At 49.3% G+C, this 19789-nt stretch overlaps 1 protein-coding gene across 6 annotated transcripts in view; it reads left to right on the top strand.

Annotated features, from left to right (window-relative positions):
- Positions 1–19789, top strand: part of hspa12a (heat shock protein family A (Hsp70) member 12A) — a 41520-nt gene that overhangs the window by 795 nt on the left and 20936 nt on the right. For 4 of the 6 annotated variants that reach the window (XM_086163614.1, XM_086163606.1, XM_086163590.1 and 1 more), the window contains exons 2-4: positions 15058–15134; positions 15233–15360; positions 18857–19043. In XM_086163614.1, the coding sequence (XP_086019740.1) occupies positions 15058–15134; positions 15233–15360; positions 18857–19043 (392 nt within the window). The remainder of the gene's footprint in view (positions 1–15057; positions 15135–15232; positions 15361–18856; positions 19044–19789) is intronic. The other 2 variants (XM_086163599.1, XM_086163582.1) reach the window with 1 other exon arrangement.

Genomic DNA, 19789 nt, shown 5'->3' with positions numbered 1-19789 from the left:
CAGCGCTGGATCTGCAGAGGTTTCTGGACGGCGACGCAATTTCCTTTTTCGCTTCTTGCGGCTCCTCCGAGGCCTCGGAGATCCTCCGGCTGGACGTGTGGCGGCGGTAGATTAGATGCTGACACCCTCCTGGTCCGGGGCCAGATAAATGCCAGACCTGCACAGGGAGGGGAAGTTGAATCCTCCGTGCACGCTCGCCGAAATATCGACAGGGATCCGGATGGAGCGCGTCCACGTTGAGAAAGCGCCGCTCCTCGCCGGGTCGAAAGGGACCCGTCCCTTGTTTCCCGGTGACGCCTCGGATCCCCATCCAGATGCTGCGCTTCCAAGTCCTTGTCCTGCAACATTCCAAGCCTGTAGTCCACACAGGATATTACGCAATCGCGAGGGAACGCGCTCGCAAAGCCGCATCTCGTCAGCTCTCGGGGGTCCCGACGCCGCCTCCTGCAGAAACTGGCGCCGTAAAATGACTTTAAAATTGCTTCGAATCCCCCGCGTCCCAGCAGGGCCCCACGGTCAGGGCCTCCAGAGCATCATCGCCGTGAAAGGACTTGAACTCCTGCAGGTCGTTGTTTAGAAGTTGAAGGAAAATGACCAGGAGGGTTCTTCCTCTGTCCTTTTCACTGGAAAAAGAAAGAAATGTGCCAGAAAAGCACCAGCTTGTTCGGTTTTGACGACCAGAGAAGTTAAAGTTGGCTCCGTCTAGCGCCGGGCAAGCGGCGGGCGGTTCGTCCGTTATATAGAAGCCATCGGTCGTTAGATCGCAGGTACGGGGAACGTCTTGCCTCGTGTCGCCCGAGCCGCCTCTGCTCTGCGTCGACGAGCGGCCGACCCGGCCGTCATCGGCCCGACCGGTCAAGCGGCGGCCTTTCGGAACACGCCTGGCGGCGTCTCCTGGGCAAAACGGCAGGTATGGTCAAGCTGGTTTGGACGGCGGGAGGTTCAACCCGTCACCTTGTACCGGGAATACCGAGGGCTGTTTCTTCTTCTTGACGTGACGCCGCCTTCTGCCTTTGCGGCAGTAAACATTGGAGTTCGGACAAGGGATCGGCCGGGTTTTGAGGCGTTCCTAACATTCATCGGGTTTGACGGTTCAACCAGACACACCTGCAAATGGGTTAGTGACCTTGATGGATTATGTGTTAGTTTGCAAGTGACACACTAGTTTTCAAGCCTGCATTTCCTAGCCATTATCATTATCTCCTTGGAGGTGACAGCATCAGACCAGGGTTCCGGACCGCCGTCCTCTCTTCACAGTGAACCCGAGCTCCCGCCCGACCGAGAGGCTCCGCCCCCGACTGGCGGCGTAAGCGCTTCTAGAAAATGAACGGATGCGTGTTTACAAACCCGCCGAGTGTCGGCCGGCGCTTCCGCAGGCCCGACGACGGTGCGCTCGTTCGCCGATGACATTAAAACGACCGGTTGGCGCGTGCGGCCCCTCTGGGCGGAGGCCGGAGGTTTGGGGTTTGTGTCTGAAGGTGGAATAGAAACAAGCGTGCGCTGCAGATCGCTCGCACGCTACAACCTACTTTGGCGACAACGTGGAGAGCCGGGATCCTCTTATTAACTTGCGGGTGAAAATGCAAATGCGAACTGGAGGTCTATGTTCTGCTTCTCTTAGATATGAACCCCAAAGCAGACCTGAGCCAGGTTTAAGCTGCTGTAGATGCAAACTTAAAGGTTCGTAATCACACATTCTTTCAGCAGACGGCCTACATAGATGCTGCCGCTCTCCAATCATGCAGATTCACAGGGAGCCCGTGTGTGTGTGTGTGTGTGTGTGTGTGTGTGTGTGTGTGTGTGTGTGTGTGCGCGCTCGCAACCGGAACAAAATCAAACCACGCTTTGCTGAATCTGCGTGAGTTATTCCACACGATGCAGAGGAAACACCAGGTGGATGCAGAAGATCTCCTCCGTCAGAACCAGACCGCCAGGATCCGGAGCTCCCGGTGCCGTCGGTGTCGGCCGAACGCCGAGATGTCTGCGCGCGAGTGTCGCCTTCAAGGAGGCACCAACACACACCTGATCCCTTCCTGGTTAATCTCCCCTTCAAGTTCAGCGGAGGCAAACTTTGCGTCCGGCGGAGGGAAGCTCATTTACATAACCGACCGGCCGATCGCGCCGTTGGCGTCCGTTGTTGACGAAGGTATGCGAGGTGTGTGGGGGAGGGGAGGCGGCAGGAAAGGAATTCCGTCTGAAGGGGTCGGGGTGGTTTTTCCCTTTCTCTGAACACTTTGCGTGGTTGGTATCATGAGATGAGATGCGCCTCCTTGATCCCAGGGTTGGGACAGTATTTGGCAGCAGCAGCATAACATAGGAGAACAGATAATGCAGGAAAAAAGTTATCAAATCAAATCAAATAATCCATTTAATCTGCCCCTCTGATGCGGCAGAATGGAGCGCAGGATCGGTGCGGCTTTAAGTTGCATTCTGTCGGCGGGCGTTTATTTGACATCTCCGGGGACGGATCGCAGGGATTCATCTCCGAAGCTTTGCTGGTGCACGGAAACGCACCGCCAAGCCATTGTTGTGAACACTGAAGATGCGATGTTTGGGCTCTGCACTCGGGAGGTCTTGGTGGAAAACGTAGCTTTTGTCCAACGTTTGACCCCCGGGTTCGACTCGAATCCGATGCCGACGGAGGCGGCGATCTTCGCACGCTTCGGCTCTTGGTTTTGCTTTGTCGTGAAGCGTCCGCCGGCGGAGCGCTGCGATGCTATCTGTGTTAGCGTGCACCGAGAAGTAGGGTGGATCAACAAGCAGAGGAAGCCACGGGGCCAAATCAACATCTGTGTCAAAGGGAACAAATTCCAAACACTCCAGGGCCGCATCGGGCGCCGCGCTTGTTGTCCGTAAACAAGCCGACCGTCCGAGTGATGGGCGTGTTGTTGCAGCTGTACTCTCCGGAGACCCGCCGTCTAAAAGTGTGTGTTGACTCAACCCGAGTTCGAGCTACTTGACTCGTCGTGACCGGTAAGTTTTTTTTGTTTTCACGTGACACATCTTACGGTCGTGAGCCGTCAATCTTTGCCTTTTGCGTTCCTTTAACGCGACGCGTTCGGCGTGAGTCGGTCCGCTCGCCCAAGTCGGCTTCGGCCTGAAAAAAAGCGGAGGTGACGCAGAAAAACGAATGGAACGAGAGCTGGGACACCGTCCCAAAACTCTACATGTACGACTTGAAGCGTTTTATGACCGGATCGTCTCGAGCTGATTTGTCGCGCTCACATCTAATTCCACCGTCGGCGTGGTTTGCAAACACCTTTGCTTGATTCGTGTCTCTTTTGAAAGACAGTCGGGCGAGCGAGACGCCGATCCGGCAGCGGCGCGCTCGACGTGACTTCACCGGAACGCCCGAGAGCAAGAGGCCTTTATCAGCTCTACCCTGGACTTGTATGCTTCCTTTGAAAACACGCAAAGTAGGCATCATCCCGCATGAAGCTATGCCGGTCGTTGCCGTCCCCGAGAGCCGCCGCCGCCGCCGCGATTGCGCCACGTCTCGGACGTGAGGCGTGCGGCCGGCGAGGAGGCGATGTGTGGGCCGGGGGGAGTTACAGGATGGGGGAGGGGCCGGCGGCGGACCATCAGATAGCCAGAGAGCAGGAAACAGGATTCATCTGGAAAAGAAAAACACTGTTAGGAAGCCTGGATTGTGACACTTTTCTAAACAGGCGGCGCTCGCTGTGGGGACGTGACCTGTTTTAACGTTTTTAAAATCTCACGATTAGCTTTGAAAAAAAAGAAGCATGTGGCTGCAGTCTGGAGCAGGGCCGTAATTGCTTTCATATGTTGCTTTGGCATGTGAAGTATGTAAATGAATGCAGTGTTTACCTTGTAGTGAAACACACCGACGAGATCCGCATGCCCTTCGTCGTGCCGTCGAGCTCCTGCGTCGCCTCTCCGTCTCTACAATAAATGCATTAGTTGTTTCTTTTTGAAATACCGTCGACTTTTTCTGTGATTAACTGCTGTCGTTTTTCAACAAATTACTTTTTGTTTGAAATTCAAATGGTCCCAGACTCTCTCACTCTGACCAAAGTTACCCTTCAAATAAAGAATTTAGGTTTCAAACGCAGGCCAGGTGTTGTTTATACTTTACATAACACACTTCCATTTCTTAAAAGAAAACAATCCCCATGTGTTAATTTATACAAGTCGCAAAACTCTAATATTTAAATGAGTTAAAATTGTGCTCCGTCGTTTGTAGATCCAGTGGTTTTCAGTTCTTCACCATCAAACATCAGCCCCTTCCCTTGCACGCGAGCGCCAATTCACGTGCAACCAAACAGGACCGATAAGTCGGGATCCGCGGTTCATTTCATATCATTTCATTTCAAATTCCTCATTTCATGAGCACGCGGGAGGCGTCCGTGATGGCGGCGCCGTGGAAACCTCACCCACGGGACCTGGAATCGCCGCTTCTCTCCGGTCAGCCACTTTTTGCCGCGTCGTTTTTGCATCGCTGGTTGTCGGGGTCACGGGTCGCTTGCAGGGACGAGAGGCAGGGGTTCGCCAGCTGATGGTATCATAGATATTATAGATGTAGAAGTACAAGGCAATTCAAGGTCTTCGGTGACTTTGCTGCATGTTTTTGGAGGAAACCGAAGAACCCGGAGGAGGCCGTTCTTCTGGCAGTGAAGCCGAGGCTCTGAGCGTCAGGGGAAGCAGTCACGCACGTCTGCGCGAGACGCTAAATAATGCACGCCGGCTAAATCTGCAAGGCGGCGCCGGCTCCCCTTCAGCGCCGAACGGCATGATGTGTCGACGTCGACGCAATTGAAATCTATTTCGGTCCCGTCCGCCATAGTTTTTCCATGACGGAGCGACGGCAGGAAGGAAACGCCATTGTTTCACGGCGAGTCGAGAGGCGTTTCCTCCGAGTCAAATGGCAGCTCTCTTCAGGAAACCGTCGGCTCGCTCTCTCCGTGAGACGCCTCCGAACGCCAGACCTTTCGTTGCGACGATCCGGCGGATCTCGTCCGGCAGCTTTCATACGGAAATGTCTCCGGCGCGACGACAAGCGAGTCCGGACGGTTCTTCGGCCTCTCCGAAAGCCGCCCCCGCGCAGAGCTTCGCCGCCGAGCCGTCGGAAGTCATCTGGATTTGTGGCTCCATGAACCGGAGAGTGAAACGGTCGTATGTCTCCGCCGGGAGCCTGAAGGGCCCCGAGAAGCTCGGGGGCTCCATCGCTCCCAACTCCAGCCCTCCATGTCTCCTTCATGGGATGTCTTATCAGAAAAAAGAAGAAGCAGAAAAGTAGCTTTGAATAAAGAAACCCAGACGTCTTAAGCTGGTTTGATTCACTCTTAAGGGAAAGAAAATTCCTAGAAACTACAAAATATCATCGTGAATTCGGCAAACTTTCTGATGATGCGGGAAAAAGTACTTTGATTATTGCAAAGAACACTAAGCGTATCGACCGTCGCTTGACCGTCGAACCATTCCAACCTGTCCGCGGGGCAGTTGTTAGCGTTCCTGCCTGAAAGTAAGAAGGTCCTGGACAGGAGCTCTGGGGTTTGCGTGGCCTCCCTGTGTCTGCATGGGTTCTTCAGTTTTCTCCTTCAGTCCAGAAGTTCTCACTTGAGACCTAAAATTCATCGGAGACGTTTAATTTCCCAGCGGTGTGAATGATTGCATGGCTCTGCATTCTGTGAAATTGTTTTCTATTTATCAGCATGTCACCCCAGAACATCTCCTGTGTGTCTCCATAGTTGTGTGCTTCTACAGTGTAGGAGCTCTGAAGGAATATATGACATTTGAATTAGAGTTTATATCTAGACCCTATTTTTTTCAGGTGTAAAAACACAAGATGTGGTTTTTACACCTTTTTGGAATTTGGGACTGGAGTTGTTGGCCGGTATTGCCGATCCCGTGTCAGAGCTTGGATTTCGATTTGAGCGATGCCTTCTTGGCTCTTCAGATCGACACCACATGTCGACGGTGAAGAAACTAAATACTGGAGTGTTTAAAGTGTGTCAGAAGAGCCGGGCGGCCGCTAACAACCATGATAATCTTGGGAAATGGAGCGATTGACCCGAAACGTATTTGTTGCCGGCGTCGGAACGCGAGGCCGAGGCCGCACCACGAGAAAGGGGACGCCGTGCCGTGAGGTTACGAGGTCTTCATCACTCGCGGTTCACCGAGCCGGCTTGACCGCCGTCGTGACCCGATCCGGACCGACCCGGTCCCGGTCCAGTAGGACTCCTGGTTTATGGCGCATTATAATGGCGCTGGAACGCTGGCGGTCGTTATGCAGCTCCTTCCTGCTGCTAAACATTGACGGCTCGTCGCCGAAGGAAATCCTTGTAGTTCAGCCAAAATGACCTCAAAGCAAAGAATTTATTTATCATGTTTTTCATTAAAAGAATGGATTTATTTTGCTCAAGTCTCCGACACGTTTGCTTTAAATCTTGTTTTTTTTTTCCTGCAAACCCAGTATTATAAGAAACTGATAAGCTTTGATCGAAACCACAGCAATTCTCTGGCTTTCCGATATACACTGCTCAAAAAAATAAAGGGAACACTTAAAAAACACATCCTAGATCTAAATGAATGAAATATTCTTATGAAATACGTTGCTCTTTACACAGTTGAATGTGCTGACAACAAAATCACACCAAAATGATTGATGGAAATCAATTGTATCAACCCATGGAGGTCTGGATTAGGAATCACACTCCAAATGAAAGTGTAAAAACAAACTCCAGGCTGATCCAACTTTGATGTAATGTCCTTAAAACAAGTCCAAATGAATGTGTGTTGCTTCCTGAGTGGACACTATGATGTCACACAAGTGGGATTGACTTGGAGTTACATTGTGTTGTTCAAGCGTTCCCTTTATTTTTTTGAGCAGTATACTTATAAAAGCTCCTTTTGCACTCGAGGAACTTTTTGCAGAGGCGAGAACCTTTTCAGGAAGCCGTCCGTTTCTTGGTGCTTTCAGACAGCAGAGGAAACGCAGACCCTTTGGGTTGCTCCTCTGTGGAGGTGCTGGGTGGAACTCCTGACCGGAATGAAAACATCTCTCCATATGACAGCATTATTTCCGAGAGCGTAGCGACGGGCGTGGCGATAAACTTCTGTGGAAATACTAGTAATGACATCACTCCCAAGCGGCGGTGAACCCGGTGACCGGCGGTTTTGAAGGCCCATCAAAGTACGCGACGGGATCCGACGGGAAAGCGCATTTTCTTTGAAGAAGCGGAGATTCCATCCTCGGCGATGCAGCTGAGAATGAAATCTCCACGGCGGCGGCTTGCAGCTGTTTTCGGGCTGTTTTCGAGCTGTTTTCCTGCGTCTGGGCCGGCGGCCAAGTGGATGCAGTGAGCCATGGAGGGGCCGGGGGGGGCCCGGGGGGGGGGGGGCAGGGGTGGCGAGATGAATGAAAGGGACCTCGGACGGAATGAAGAAACGGCACATTCAGCGGCCAAACTCATTTCGCTGCAGCTCCGCTCAATGTGTCTCTTTGATGGCGGAGGTTTTGTGTGTGTTTGTGCCTCCCTGTTTGCCGCAGTGAATTTAATGAGGCTCCCCTTCTGCTATTGTGGGTAATAATCGCTGCCTGGCTTTGTGTCTGCGGTCTGAGCCTCCACTGTCCTCTCTAACAGGCCGCCATTGTCCGTCAGCATCCTCGCAAAGTTTAAAGACAACTTTATATCGCCGGGACCCAGTTGGGATCTTCTTGTTTTCACCGGGGTTTCCTTCCCATCGGCTCAAGGCCTTTGACACGGAAGTGCGAGGAAAACCACTTTGGATTGACATAGAATTTTAGCAGGGTGAAATGAAACCACGCGTTATATAAGCGTCGAAGCCGGGGGACCAAACTCAGGTCTGAGAAGCGATGAAGTAAAAGCGATGCCGTGCTTTTTATGTACACGCCCACGCACAGATTCTGATCCGAACACCACTTCTTCTCGCATTGTCGGCGACTCTAGGCGGACCTGGACGTAAACGATAAGGATCAACATCGTGCTTGAACATCGGGAGATGATCTTTTGTGATGCTCATATTTAGATTTGAAGAGAAATTATGGATATTATGTCTTAGATCAGGGGTGTCGGACTGGGTAGATGTCAAGTGGGCCGGACCGTTAAAATAATAGCATACTCAGCAATAAAAAAACAAAATATCATGTCTTTCCTCTGTTTTGGTGTAAAGAAGTACAAGAACTTTAGGAAAATCTTGGAATTTCATGAACAATCCCTTTACAAAACATTTCATGAAACACCTCATATTTCCTTCGACAAAAGTGAAATTTACTTCTATCATTCACATGTTTGCATTGCAATCATGTGATCATGTGATCCCACTGATCGTACAAAGGCACAAAACTTTAACAAGTAATTGGTATTGAAAAATATAGTAATGCACTTTAAGATTTAATGAGACTTATAAAGAAAGGGATTTTTAAACTATTTACACATGTGCATATAAAATCTAAATTGAATCCCTGCCTACACCTTACAAACTAAAAAGGGCGCTATTAAATGTGTAAAGAAGAAAGTATTCACCTGTAAATGTGTAAACTTCATACATGAAACATGCAAACACATACAATACACACTGAAAATGCATGGAGTTGCATGAAAATAGAATCCCACCATACTCGTTTGCAGTGAAGCTGCTGACTAACATTAAATTGCACATTTTCACCAGAAATTAGCTCGCTGGCTTTTACCGCTGCTTCACTGATTTCTCTGCTATGGGTGAAAGTGGACGCTGTTTCCTCAGCGATTGGTTGATCTTTTCTCTTCTCAGTTTCTTTACAAGCTGTCATATTTTTCGCTCTGATGAGTCTCGTCGTGGCGCCGAATATTATATTCTTTAAATACCAAAACTTGTTGCAAACACGCCGAGCACAAAGGTTTCCCGTGCGTCTCCGGAAATAAATAGGACGTTGTCCGTTTTTCTTTGAAAATTCTACACTCTTGAACTACTTTTCTCTGTTTGGATAACGACATTTTGGCTGATGAGGGCGTAGCAGGAGGTGGAGAACAGGGTGGAAACAACATCATAACAAGCAGCAGGTGGTACATTGATAACGTCTGCCGATTGGTCCGTCTCAGTGATGCAGATTGTCGTCTACTCTGACCAAAATAGTGCGCCCCCTAGCGGAACATTCTTGAATTGCATTTAATTTTAAAAAATAAATCCTTGTCTTTTATGCATTTTTTCACTTTAAAATTATCCTGCTGGCCTGGTCGAACCCCCTTGCGGGCCGTATGTTTGACACCCCTGCCTTAGACATCTGCATGAGTCCGGGCAGAAGCAGCGGTGCAGCTCCAAACCCCTTCTTGTCTTCTACGGCCGGACGGGAATCTCGTTTCATCTTTTGCAGACGACATAGCGATTCGCCGTGAGAGGAAAATCGGAAGGCGTTTGCCTGGAAAGACAGGATGTAGACGGGCTGATGAGAGGGACCCGTGTGGAGCTGTCAGGCTCTCAGGCTACAGAGATTGCAGATGGAGAAGGTGGATTTTTGGAACTTTGGGCCGCCGCGACCCTGAAGGAAACTCCTGCTCAAATCTTCTTCTCGTGGCGACCGGACTTGAATTTCTTCACTTGAGGACGTTTCACCCCCTCATCCGAGAAGAAGTCACCGGGACCCGGACGACTGAGAGCCTCCGCAGACATCCCAAAGGAAGAGAAGAAGATAATCTTATATTTCATTTTCACTTCTCTGCTCCTCATACTTCCAGCGGATTCATGATTTGGTTCCATGTTTGGAGGTCATTCGTGCCTGCTAGCTCTGCAGCTAACAACATGGAGCAGCATTAACCGCTAATATTTTGTCATTTGAAGACAAAAGCTCCTAAATGCCTTTGTCTGGTGCTTCACACACACACACACACACACACATACACACACACACACACACACACACACAGCGAGGCAGCTGCTGTCCAGGAGCCGCTGATGGACTCCATCCCTTGAGTGCAGGTTAAAAGCATGTATTGGATTACTAGCTTTTTCCAAGCATGTGTGTGTGTGTGTGTGTGTGTGTGTGTGTGTGTGTGTGTGTGTGACCTCAACCGACCCCATCGAAGGACGTAACTCTGTAATCAGAATATTGAAGACTTCCCGCGTTTTATCGATGAAACCCTTTTATATTCCAGGAAAGCCCTCTTCTCTGACACTTGTGCTAATTGATTATTTTCGCGCCTCATCATTTGCTAACACACTCCGGTACCGACGGACGACAAAACTTAACGTACAGCCACCGACATTGATAATTACACGTCTTAAGTTGTTTGAGAAACATCTGGACTCCCTGAACAGGATTTTTTTGAAAGGTAGTTGAGTGGATGTCATTTAAGCTGCAGGTTTGATGTAAAAGAGAAAAGAGACCAATGGTAGCTTCTGCTCTCCATGTGCACACAAAGATATTATTTAATCATTCGTTCATTCGCCGTAAGCTGCACCGCTCATCCTGAACTCAGGGTCACCCTGGACCGGGTGTGACATTCCTTCACACACCATATAGAGACATATTTAAAAATCGTATTCATTCGTTGTCTGACGCTTATCCTGCCTTAAAGTCACAGGCACGCTGGAGCCCAGCTGAGGCAATTTTTTAAATTTTATTTTTATTTATTTATTATTTTTATTTTTATTTTTATTTATTTATTTTTTTTGTTGTTTTTATTTCTATTTTTATTTATTAATTTTTTATTTTTTTGTTTTTGAGTGGAAGGAGGTAGTGGAGAATTTCCTGTGCCAGATTTGCCAAAAGTTCCCATGAAGAGGACAAAAAAAAAAATCAGCACGTCACGTTTTCCCCAGTTTTTCAAACAAGAAAAGCTTGTATTATCATTTTCTTTTTTAAAGCGTCGCTCAATCCGTAAGCAGAGTTCGCGTCTCAGTTTTGCAGAGCCGTCTTCCGATGCCAGGGCGAAACAAGGCCCGGGTTCCCGTCGTTCGGGGAACAGATGGAATGCGAGGCGGCGGGAAGTCGTCTCTCCCGCCGAGAAGGGGAAAATAACACTTCTTGGTTTTCAGCTCCGTCGTCGGTGCTGCGGCGTCAGCGCCAGTTCAGCCAGCCTGTCAGGAGGAACCTTAACATTTCCCGTTTCATTTTGCTCCTCATTCCGCAACAAGTGTTGCAGAAAGCATCCGCCCCGCCGACCCTTCCCTTCAACATGGACGCTCCAACCGTTGTGTGCGAGACCTTCCGCAACAAATCTCGTCAGCTGGACGTCGCCCTTTAAGTATCCGTTAAACTTGCATTCTCCCACCGATTTGAAAAACCAAAGGAGTTGGCATGGAGCTGAAAGGCCGGCGGTGGGCGTTGGGCGTGCAGGAGGGTGCCGAGAAAGAGCCCGGCTACACCATCGCTCTGAAAAACCTGCTTAGCACATAATAGAAGGACCTCATTTCTGCACGGAGTCGACGGTTTCCTCCCACAGTCTGAAAACAGGAGACCCAGAATTGCAAAGATGTGTAAAGGAAGCTCGTCCAAGTCAATACTGCCATACGTTCACGCGTACATAGATCACGACTCTAAGAGCAGTGGTTCTTAACCCGGGTTCGATCGAACCCCAGGGGTTCGGCGGGTCGGTCTCAGGGGTTCGGCGGAGGTCAAGACACACATTGGTGATGACATCACCGGCCGCAGGTGATCACGCCACATAGCTCGGCCTATCCGTGCTGTGGGGATTTTGGCGCGCTCAGTTGTAGTGACTTGTGACTGTCGTGATGGTACGTCATGTGATTTCTTTCTTAATATCTTAATCCCTTCATACTGATTATGTCGGGCAAAAAAAGAAAGCGGTCGGAAGAACACGTACAATACGGATTCACACGTATGACGGAACGCGATTGGAATCGATGTCCTGACTGCATGATTTGCAAAGACAAGATGAGCAATTCTAGTCCAGCAGCGGCAAAACTAAGGGAAGGCTTCCTTCAGCTGCATGGAGACGGGAGCTACAAGAACATAGCGCTTGCTGGATTCAAGGTGAAGGGAGCCGGATTCCATGAAAAGGCTCCTCTGCCTGTTCTTTGTACCCATCGACGAACCGATCCTCCATCCAATAAAGAAGGGTTCGGTGAATGCGCATGTAAAACAGGTGGGGTTCAGTACCTCCGACAAGGTGAAGAACCACTGCATTAGAATACAAACATGCTAAACAGCGACGAGCTATGCTGTTCTGTGTGATCGGATGCTTGTTTACCTCTGTGACACGTGAGGGTGAACAGATACATGTATGCATTTATTTTTTGTTATACTTTATTCATCCCTCGCGGGGAAATCCCTCTCTGCATTGAACCCATGAGCGGCGAGCAGCTGGCAGCCATGTAGCGGCGCCAGGGGAGCAGTTAGGGCTTCGCCGTCGTGCTCAGCAACACCGCGGGAGCCGGGAATCCAACCGGAACGTGGAGGACGAGGACGACGGCGCGACACGGCCAGATGATGGGAGGAGATGCACTTTCATCAGCCCTGCTTTGCAGCAACACATACAGACAAGATTTAGACCCCATGCTTGTCGATGAGAGGGTGAACGGTTTCATGTTACCTAGCAACCGGTCCGGGGCGAACCCCGCCTCTCGCCCAATCACAGCCGGGTTTTGCACCGGCGACTGCGGGATAAGCGATACAGATAATGAATGAATGAATGAACGGATGAATGCGGTCCTACAATCCACTCAGAGCGTTATGAACTCATACCGGCTGGGATTTCTTCCTTTTCTTTTTTACGACTATTGTGGAGAATAAAAACTCAAGGTTGCGAAGGTGATTTTTGGGAGCGTGTTGCCAAAGCGGCTGGATGGTGGCTAGATGGAGTCTAGCCACAGGTGGTCCGTAATTCAGCGCTCTAATTGCCTGGCAAAGTGTATTATGGGTCTTCAGACCACTCATCCACTCCGTAGGGGTGGACAAGAGAAAAGGGTGTGCGAGGCGGAATAATAGGATGGATAACGTGATGTCCTGCCGTGAGACAATTCAAGCACATGCTCACAGTGCGTCAGGGGAGTATTATTATTGTGTGCGCTCAAAGAACGCTTTCTGTGAAGGCCATTAGCCAGAGTAATGAAAATGATGGTCGCAAGTAGGAAGACAAACTCATTTCAATTGAAATGTCATGTCATTTTTAAAACAGTCGCGACAGACTTTTTTTTTCCGTCTGCTGTTTGAATAAATCGGATGTCTGAAAATGGGGGGCGGGGGGGCTTTTAAGTCCCTGCCCCGGGTATTTACCTGCACATTTGTTTGACAGAGTTCAAGGTCAGCAAAGTGGCAGCAAAGCTGGAGGTCACGTGTTTGGTTAATGAGACGTTGAGTTCCATGGAAGCTACAACTCTCTATGCAAATTTATTTCAACATGAGCCGCTCTAAATCTATGCTTGAGAGACTCGTTTTCTTAGAGCCAATCAGCTCGCAGAGACATCGGACGACTGTTGGTCGGCGGGACTCGGACACACTGAGCTTGACGGAGCTTGCGATGCATCAGCGCCCGATGCTAAGTTATGCTAGTAGCGCTAGTCACACATTCAGTTCTGACTATAAGCAAAGCGGCGAAGCCAAACGTAGGAGCGTGATGTTCAGTCTGGGTCGGCCTCGGCTCGGCACACCGGCAACACCGGGGGTTAAAGTGCAACTTGTGCGACGCTTTACATTCTTAGCATTGCTGCTTTTCACGGTGTCACAGTTCGTGTGTGATATTCGCAGCTGAGAAGAGAAGCCGCCTACATGCTACCCTATTTTTAAGAACATCCGCCGAACTTGTGTTCAGAAGTCTTCGCTTCACTTCGGTGACCCTCCCAAGGACATCGACTCGGGTTTAAACGCTGTGCGAGACTGGCTGAGGCAGGTACAAAGTGTGTAACCGGTGTTTACCTGCACATTTGCCAGAGTTCAAGGTCAGCAATGTGGTGGAACCGCTGGAGGTCACAGGTTTGGTGAATGAGAAGGAGTCCCCGTCTGAACAACCTCTCCGTTTTGGAGGCTTCCGTTGAGTTACTTCAGCAATGCAGTGGAAGCTACAAATCCATTTTCCCCACGGGCCGCACTAAATCTACGTTTTCTTGGAGCCGGTCAGCTGGCGGAGACATTGGATGGACTCGGACACACCGGAGCTGGAAGGAGCTTGAGACGCATCAGCACCTGAAGAAGATTTACAATTTAGCCTCGTTTAGAACCTGCACGGGTGCGTCTGACAGACCGCGGACGAGACGGGCTTCAGTTCCCCACGAATGAACCAACATTTCACCGACCGGGGGAAGGTTGCATTTTTGTTGGCGGGTTTTTGTAGCAGGAGTGTTTCTGGAAGGGTTTTCTGCATCGACGGCGTCTCTGAAATTGTGTCTGTTTCCCAAAAAGCACCGACTCAGCATCGTATTCAGATGTATTTATGTTTGGAGCGTCACACCCCCGGACGTTTGTCCCACGTGGATTTGAAATGGTTTCAATCGCAGGCCGTGACATTGGGTTCCCACCGTCTTTGTCGGTGGAACTTGTAATGTTTCCCACATGCTGGGCAAGAAAAATCTATGATGCCGCAATCAATCATTCTGAGCCAATGCAGACACAGATTGAAAGTGCTGTCGATGACCTGACAACTTTAAATGCATAATAAGTTGCCGTTGTGACCTTCGGTCATGTAGCTTCACCTCCACCGGTTCAAAACTGTTACTTTGCATCAAGTTCGGATCGCTCAGCTGTATTGATTTTACGAACAATGCACACGTCACATTATGCAGATCTTATGTGCCGGGATTGGAAGGCGGCTTGTGTAAAGATCGCAAACCTGCCCTTGAATGTTAATTACAGTTCCCTCATAATCAGCTTTTACAAGTATTTGCATGTTCTTGAAAACTTGCTAGTGTCTGATATTACTGCTAGATACGAACAATGTCGCTTTCTAGTTAGAACATGCAGGAATAGTGTTGAGATTTGCCAAATCTTTGTTATTTATGGGTACATTCTGTCCTCCGACACGGTGAGACGGTTAAAATGACGACTTACAGTTTGGACCTGAAGCAAAAAACATGGGACTTTCCATAGCGGATGGGAGATGCAACAATTGCTCCAGTGACATGAATGTTTGTGGTTTCCTGCAGATGCGATGGCTAATTCTTCCCCAGCAAAGAGCATGGGTGACCCGGGCATCACGCCGCTGTCTCCGTCACATATTCAGGTATGTCCGTCATCACTGCTAATATCGTCTCAAGTCTATTTGGCTGTGAATGTAGCTTTAATTACCCGTCCGGTTGTGGTCCTTCAATATCTGCACAGCAGAGTGACACGGACCAGGTCCCGTCAGGTCCGTCCTTCGTGGTGGTGGTGGCCATCGACTTCGGCACCACATCCAGCGGCTACGCTTACGCCTTCACCAAGGAGCCGGAGTGCATCCACACCATGAGGTAGGCCTGCAGGGAGGCACCGGGGATCAGCCAATATCACATACAGAGGCTAACTTGCTCAACATGGAAGTCCAAGCGGTGTCCAGATGGACTTTTCCATTTGTTTGCAGGAGCCGATGTACCGTACAGGTGACTTAGCATGTTGCCAAGTTATGCTAGTAGCACTAGTCGCACATTAGATTCTGACTAGAAGCAACGTGGTGAAGCCAAACGTAGGAGCGTGATGTTTAGTCTGGTGCGGCCTTGGGTCGGCACACTGGCAACACCGGGGGGTTAAAGTGCAGCTGTTTAAATTGCAACTTGTGCGATTCTTTACATTCTTAGCATTGCTTGTTTACACGGTTCGTGTGTTAGCAGCTGAGAAGAGAAGCCGCCGACATGCTACCCTTTTACCGACGACTGCCGATGAGATTTTAATAACATCCGCCGAACTTGCATTCAGAAAAGCCCGCTTCACTTTGGTGACCCTCCCAAGGACATCGACTCGGGTTTAAACGATGTGTGGAGCTCAACCTTACCGATTTGCCGAGGCAGGCACAAAGCACGTGGAGTTAAAGCTTTGGTCCTTTTCAGATGGTTTTTAAAAAACACCTCATGATGTCACTGATGAATGACTGCTGAAATTAAAATCTTGGGTGCGGTTTTGACCTTTGGCTTTACAGGAGGCGAAAGGGAAAAACATTGGAGTAAAAGATGCCGTTTCCAAGGATGAATCCGGCGGCCTCGTAAAATTATCACCAGTTGATTTGACTCTTGAGCTGGATATCTTTATAAATTCGGACAGTGATGGGAAAAGTCCTGTTTGAGACCAAAAACATCGTCGTCTCAAGTGCTTGTCGACCCGGCCGACGAGAAGCCTTGGAGAGAAAAACGGTTCCAGGTCTAAATGTAGGAACCGGCACAGGTAGTACCTCCTGAAGGAACATTGGGAGGGCGGCCTGCAGCACGTGGACCTTCTGGACTGCATCGGCTTGTTTAGTTTACCGGCGCCTTTATTTCCCCGTCCTCACCATCATCACAAACTTTGGCATACAAGTCATACAAGTGTTGAGAGTAGGTTTCCTCCTCGTGGTGCAAACCTTAGAGGTACAGCGAGGACCATACAGGAGACATCTGGGGTGGCGTTGAGGAGAGCCGTTGCTCCTTTGCGTCAAACATTTAACTAACTAGCACTTTTCAAGCTAATCCGCTTCATTTAGTTGGCATGGTGATGGTTAGCTCTCCCGCCTCACAGCAAGAAGATTCCCTGTTGACTGGGTTCTCCTGCCGCTTCTTCCTCCACGCAGTAAAACATAAAAACATGCTGAGGTCTTTAAAATGTGAAAGTGTGAATGACCCTTCGATCGGCAGGCGTTCGCTTGCCCGATGAAGGCTGGGATCCTGGATGAGTGTGTCCTGGACACACACACACACACACGACCATGTTCACCGCAAAGTTGCTAAATGCAGTAAAGCCGGGTCAACTTTACCGCCTTCGTGCTCGGATTGATTTGCATACTATTCCTGGATTAAAAAAAAAAATCAGACCATTACAATCAACTGTAACATTTTTAGTTCCTCAAAGGAACTTAAAGGTACTTTTGGTTTAAAAGCATCTTCAAAAACCCCAGAGAAAAGTGGAGTTGGACGGCGCAATTATAAATTCTCACCGCTAATCCACTTTCCGAAAGCCCATTTTGGCAGCGTGGAATCGTTTGAGTCTGTGCTAAAAATGTTGGCATCGTATAAATATATAACAAAAAAAAAATATTATTCTTATGAATACCTTCGCAAAAAGAAGACAAACCTCAGGAACCCCTTCTGCACACGACTCGGAACTGTTTTCACTTCGATTTGCAGGAAAAACACTGCAGATCCTCTTGATTGTTTAGCTTGGGTGAGACCCTCTTCTGCTGAAATCCTTCCCCAAACAAGGAGCACAAAGCCCGGGCTGAGGCCCCTTCTGCGGTGTGTGTGTGTGTGTGTGTGTGTGTGTGTGTGTGTGACAGGTTTTCATTACGAAGACGAAATTCTTGAATTGATGTATCAAAGCGGAGCGCTGGATTTGCGCTGGTGTGTGTAATAAGAGGCATTCTGAATGAATATTAGCATTCATGCGCTGTGTTCACCTGACGTCTGTCTGAGGGAGCAGGAAGAGGTGCTGACAGCTGGTTTTTTTCCAAATGACATGATGTTTTGTCCTTCCTGAAACGCTCGGCCTCTTTGTGAGAAAAAGTATTCAAGGTTTTGACAACAGCGGTATGTTTTAAATATACTGAACCAAATGATAAGACCTTATGTTCCCGGCAGAGAGCTGCGTTCCTCGAATACAAACCTACTAGCAGGACCTTCTGCTCGCTCTAAGCCATCTCAGGCAAAACTGTTCTCAGTTCTACGACCTCAGTGGTGGAACAAATTTCCGGAAGCAACAAGACTAGCATCATCTCTCTCAACCTTCAAGAAACAGGTCAAAACTTTTCTCTTTCAGGACTTTTTACTGCGCTGATGCCCCAGATCAGGTGAGGCAGCAAGTTAGGCTATGCAGTGTGTGTGTGTGTGTGTGTGTACGTTTGTGTATGTCTTTGTCAAAAAAAAACAAAAAAAAACAACTCACTAACCCCAGCTTACTGTTCTGTATATTTCCTTTGCATCGTGTATTTGCAAGTGTATTTGCAGTCCTTATGTCCTCTATTGTAAGTGGCTTTGAATAAAAGCGTCTGCCAAATGTCATGTAATATTTTCGCGACGCTCCAGCTCGGGTCGGTGTCCCGGCTGTGACGGCGCTAAACGACAAACCCACTCTTCTTGTTTTGCCCAAACCGATCCGGATCGTTCTGCAGGCCTTCAGGGCGACGAGAGCAAAGCAATGTCATTTTTCGGGCGGTCGTCCTAAAGCCGTCGTCCGAGCCGAACGGACGAGCGCGTCCTGGAACCGTGAAGGGACATTTTCAATGGACAGCGGCTGAAAATGACAAAACGGAGTCATTCCGTTCTGCGTCTCTGCTCCGGCAGTTCCTGCCGCTCGTCCTGGACGCGTCTTCGGTTTGAGTCGGGCTTCTCTTGCCGTTTGTCCCAGAACTATTGTGCGATTCAGAGAACTTTATCTGACTCTCCTGTGCTCGGGTACCTACAGAACATCAGCGATCGGCCAGAAATTTGAAGCAGGCTCACAAGCCGGGAAGGGAAGGTTGTACCGGGATGAATCTTTCCGACTCTTTCGACTCGGTCTCGGTTTCACGTACCTCATTATTCTCTTCCACGCGGAGTGTTTAGCCTCCATCCTCCCACCAGGTTCTTTACTTTTAATAGCTGACCTCCATTCGTCCAGCCGTCCTGGGATATTTTTAAGCAGCCTAGAAGTTTCTCTTCGAGGGCAGGTTGGAACTTCCCAACGTACGCTTGAGGTAAAGACGGCTCACCCCGGGCGCAGAAGATGGAAAATTCCAAGGACGATTCGACTCGGGCGGGAACGACCGGAAATGTCGATGGGTTATTGATCACGGAGTGTGACCCGCAGGCGCTGGGAGGGCGGCGACCCCGGCGTGTCCAATCAGAAGACCCCGACCACGATCCTGCTGACTCCAGACAGGAAGTTCCACAGTTTTGGTTACGCAGCTCGCGACTTCTATCACGACCTGGATCCCAGCGAGTCCAAGCACTGGCTCTACCTGGAGAAGTTCAAAATGAAGCTTCACACCACCGCGGTAAGGACACACACACACACACACACACACACACACACACAGGCAGATGTTGGCTGTTTCTCGAGGCGGTGAATGTTTTATCAAGCGGATGTCTCTGTTTTGTGTCGGGTTTCGTGGAAGCAGCTTGTCAAAGTGAGAGAACACGTGTTGACCAAACTAAGAAGGAACACATTTTCGAGCCGCATTTGGTGTTTTCATGTCACCATTTAACACGAGTGAAAACCTATTGTTGTTGATCATGAAGAAGTCTTGGACCAAATATGGTCCCCCTGCACATCAAGAAGGTTTCTAGATCACTTCCAGTTGGGGCCTTCTCCACGAGTCCGTGTATGTCTGCACGGGTTTTCTCCATTTTCCAAACTCAGTCCAAAAGAAAACGCTCCGTGGGTTTACCGACTCAACCATTCGCCGAATGGTGGCAGGATTCTTCATCCGGGTCTGGGATGAACCCTTCCTCTCGCTCAACAGCAGCTGGGAGAAGGAGAAGCTCCAACTCCGATGTGACCCTGAGTCAAGGACATTGTACACAATGAATGACGGCACGGTGGCGCAGTTGCTAGCGCTTCCACCTCGCAGTAAGAAGGTCCCTGATTGGATCCTGACGGGGGGGCCACTCTGCATGGAGTCTCCATGTTTTGTTTGTTTGTTTGTTTAGAAGTTTATTAGGACAGTGTACAAATACATGAAGCACAGAGGCAGAGATGTTTGTACCAGATTATAGCTCATAGCTAATTTCCATCTGTAGT

This window comes from Fistularia commersonii, chromosome 2 (genome assembly GCF_037954325.1).
Source record: "Fistularia commersonii isolate RoL2024-O1a breed Wild chromosome 2, RoL_Fcom_v1.0, whole genome shotgun sequence".
Lineage (NCBI taxonomy): Eukaryota > Metazoa > Chordata > Actinopteri > Syngnathiformes > Fistulariidae > Fistularia > Fistularia commersonii.
This window is presented reverse-complemented; position numbering and strand designations above follow the sequence as displayed.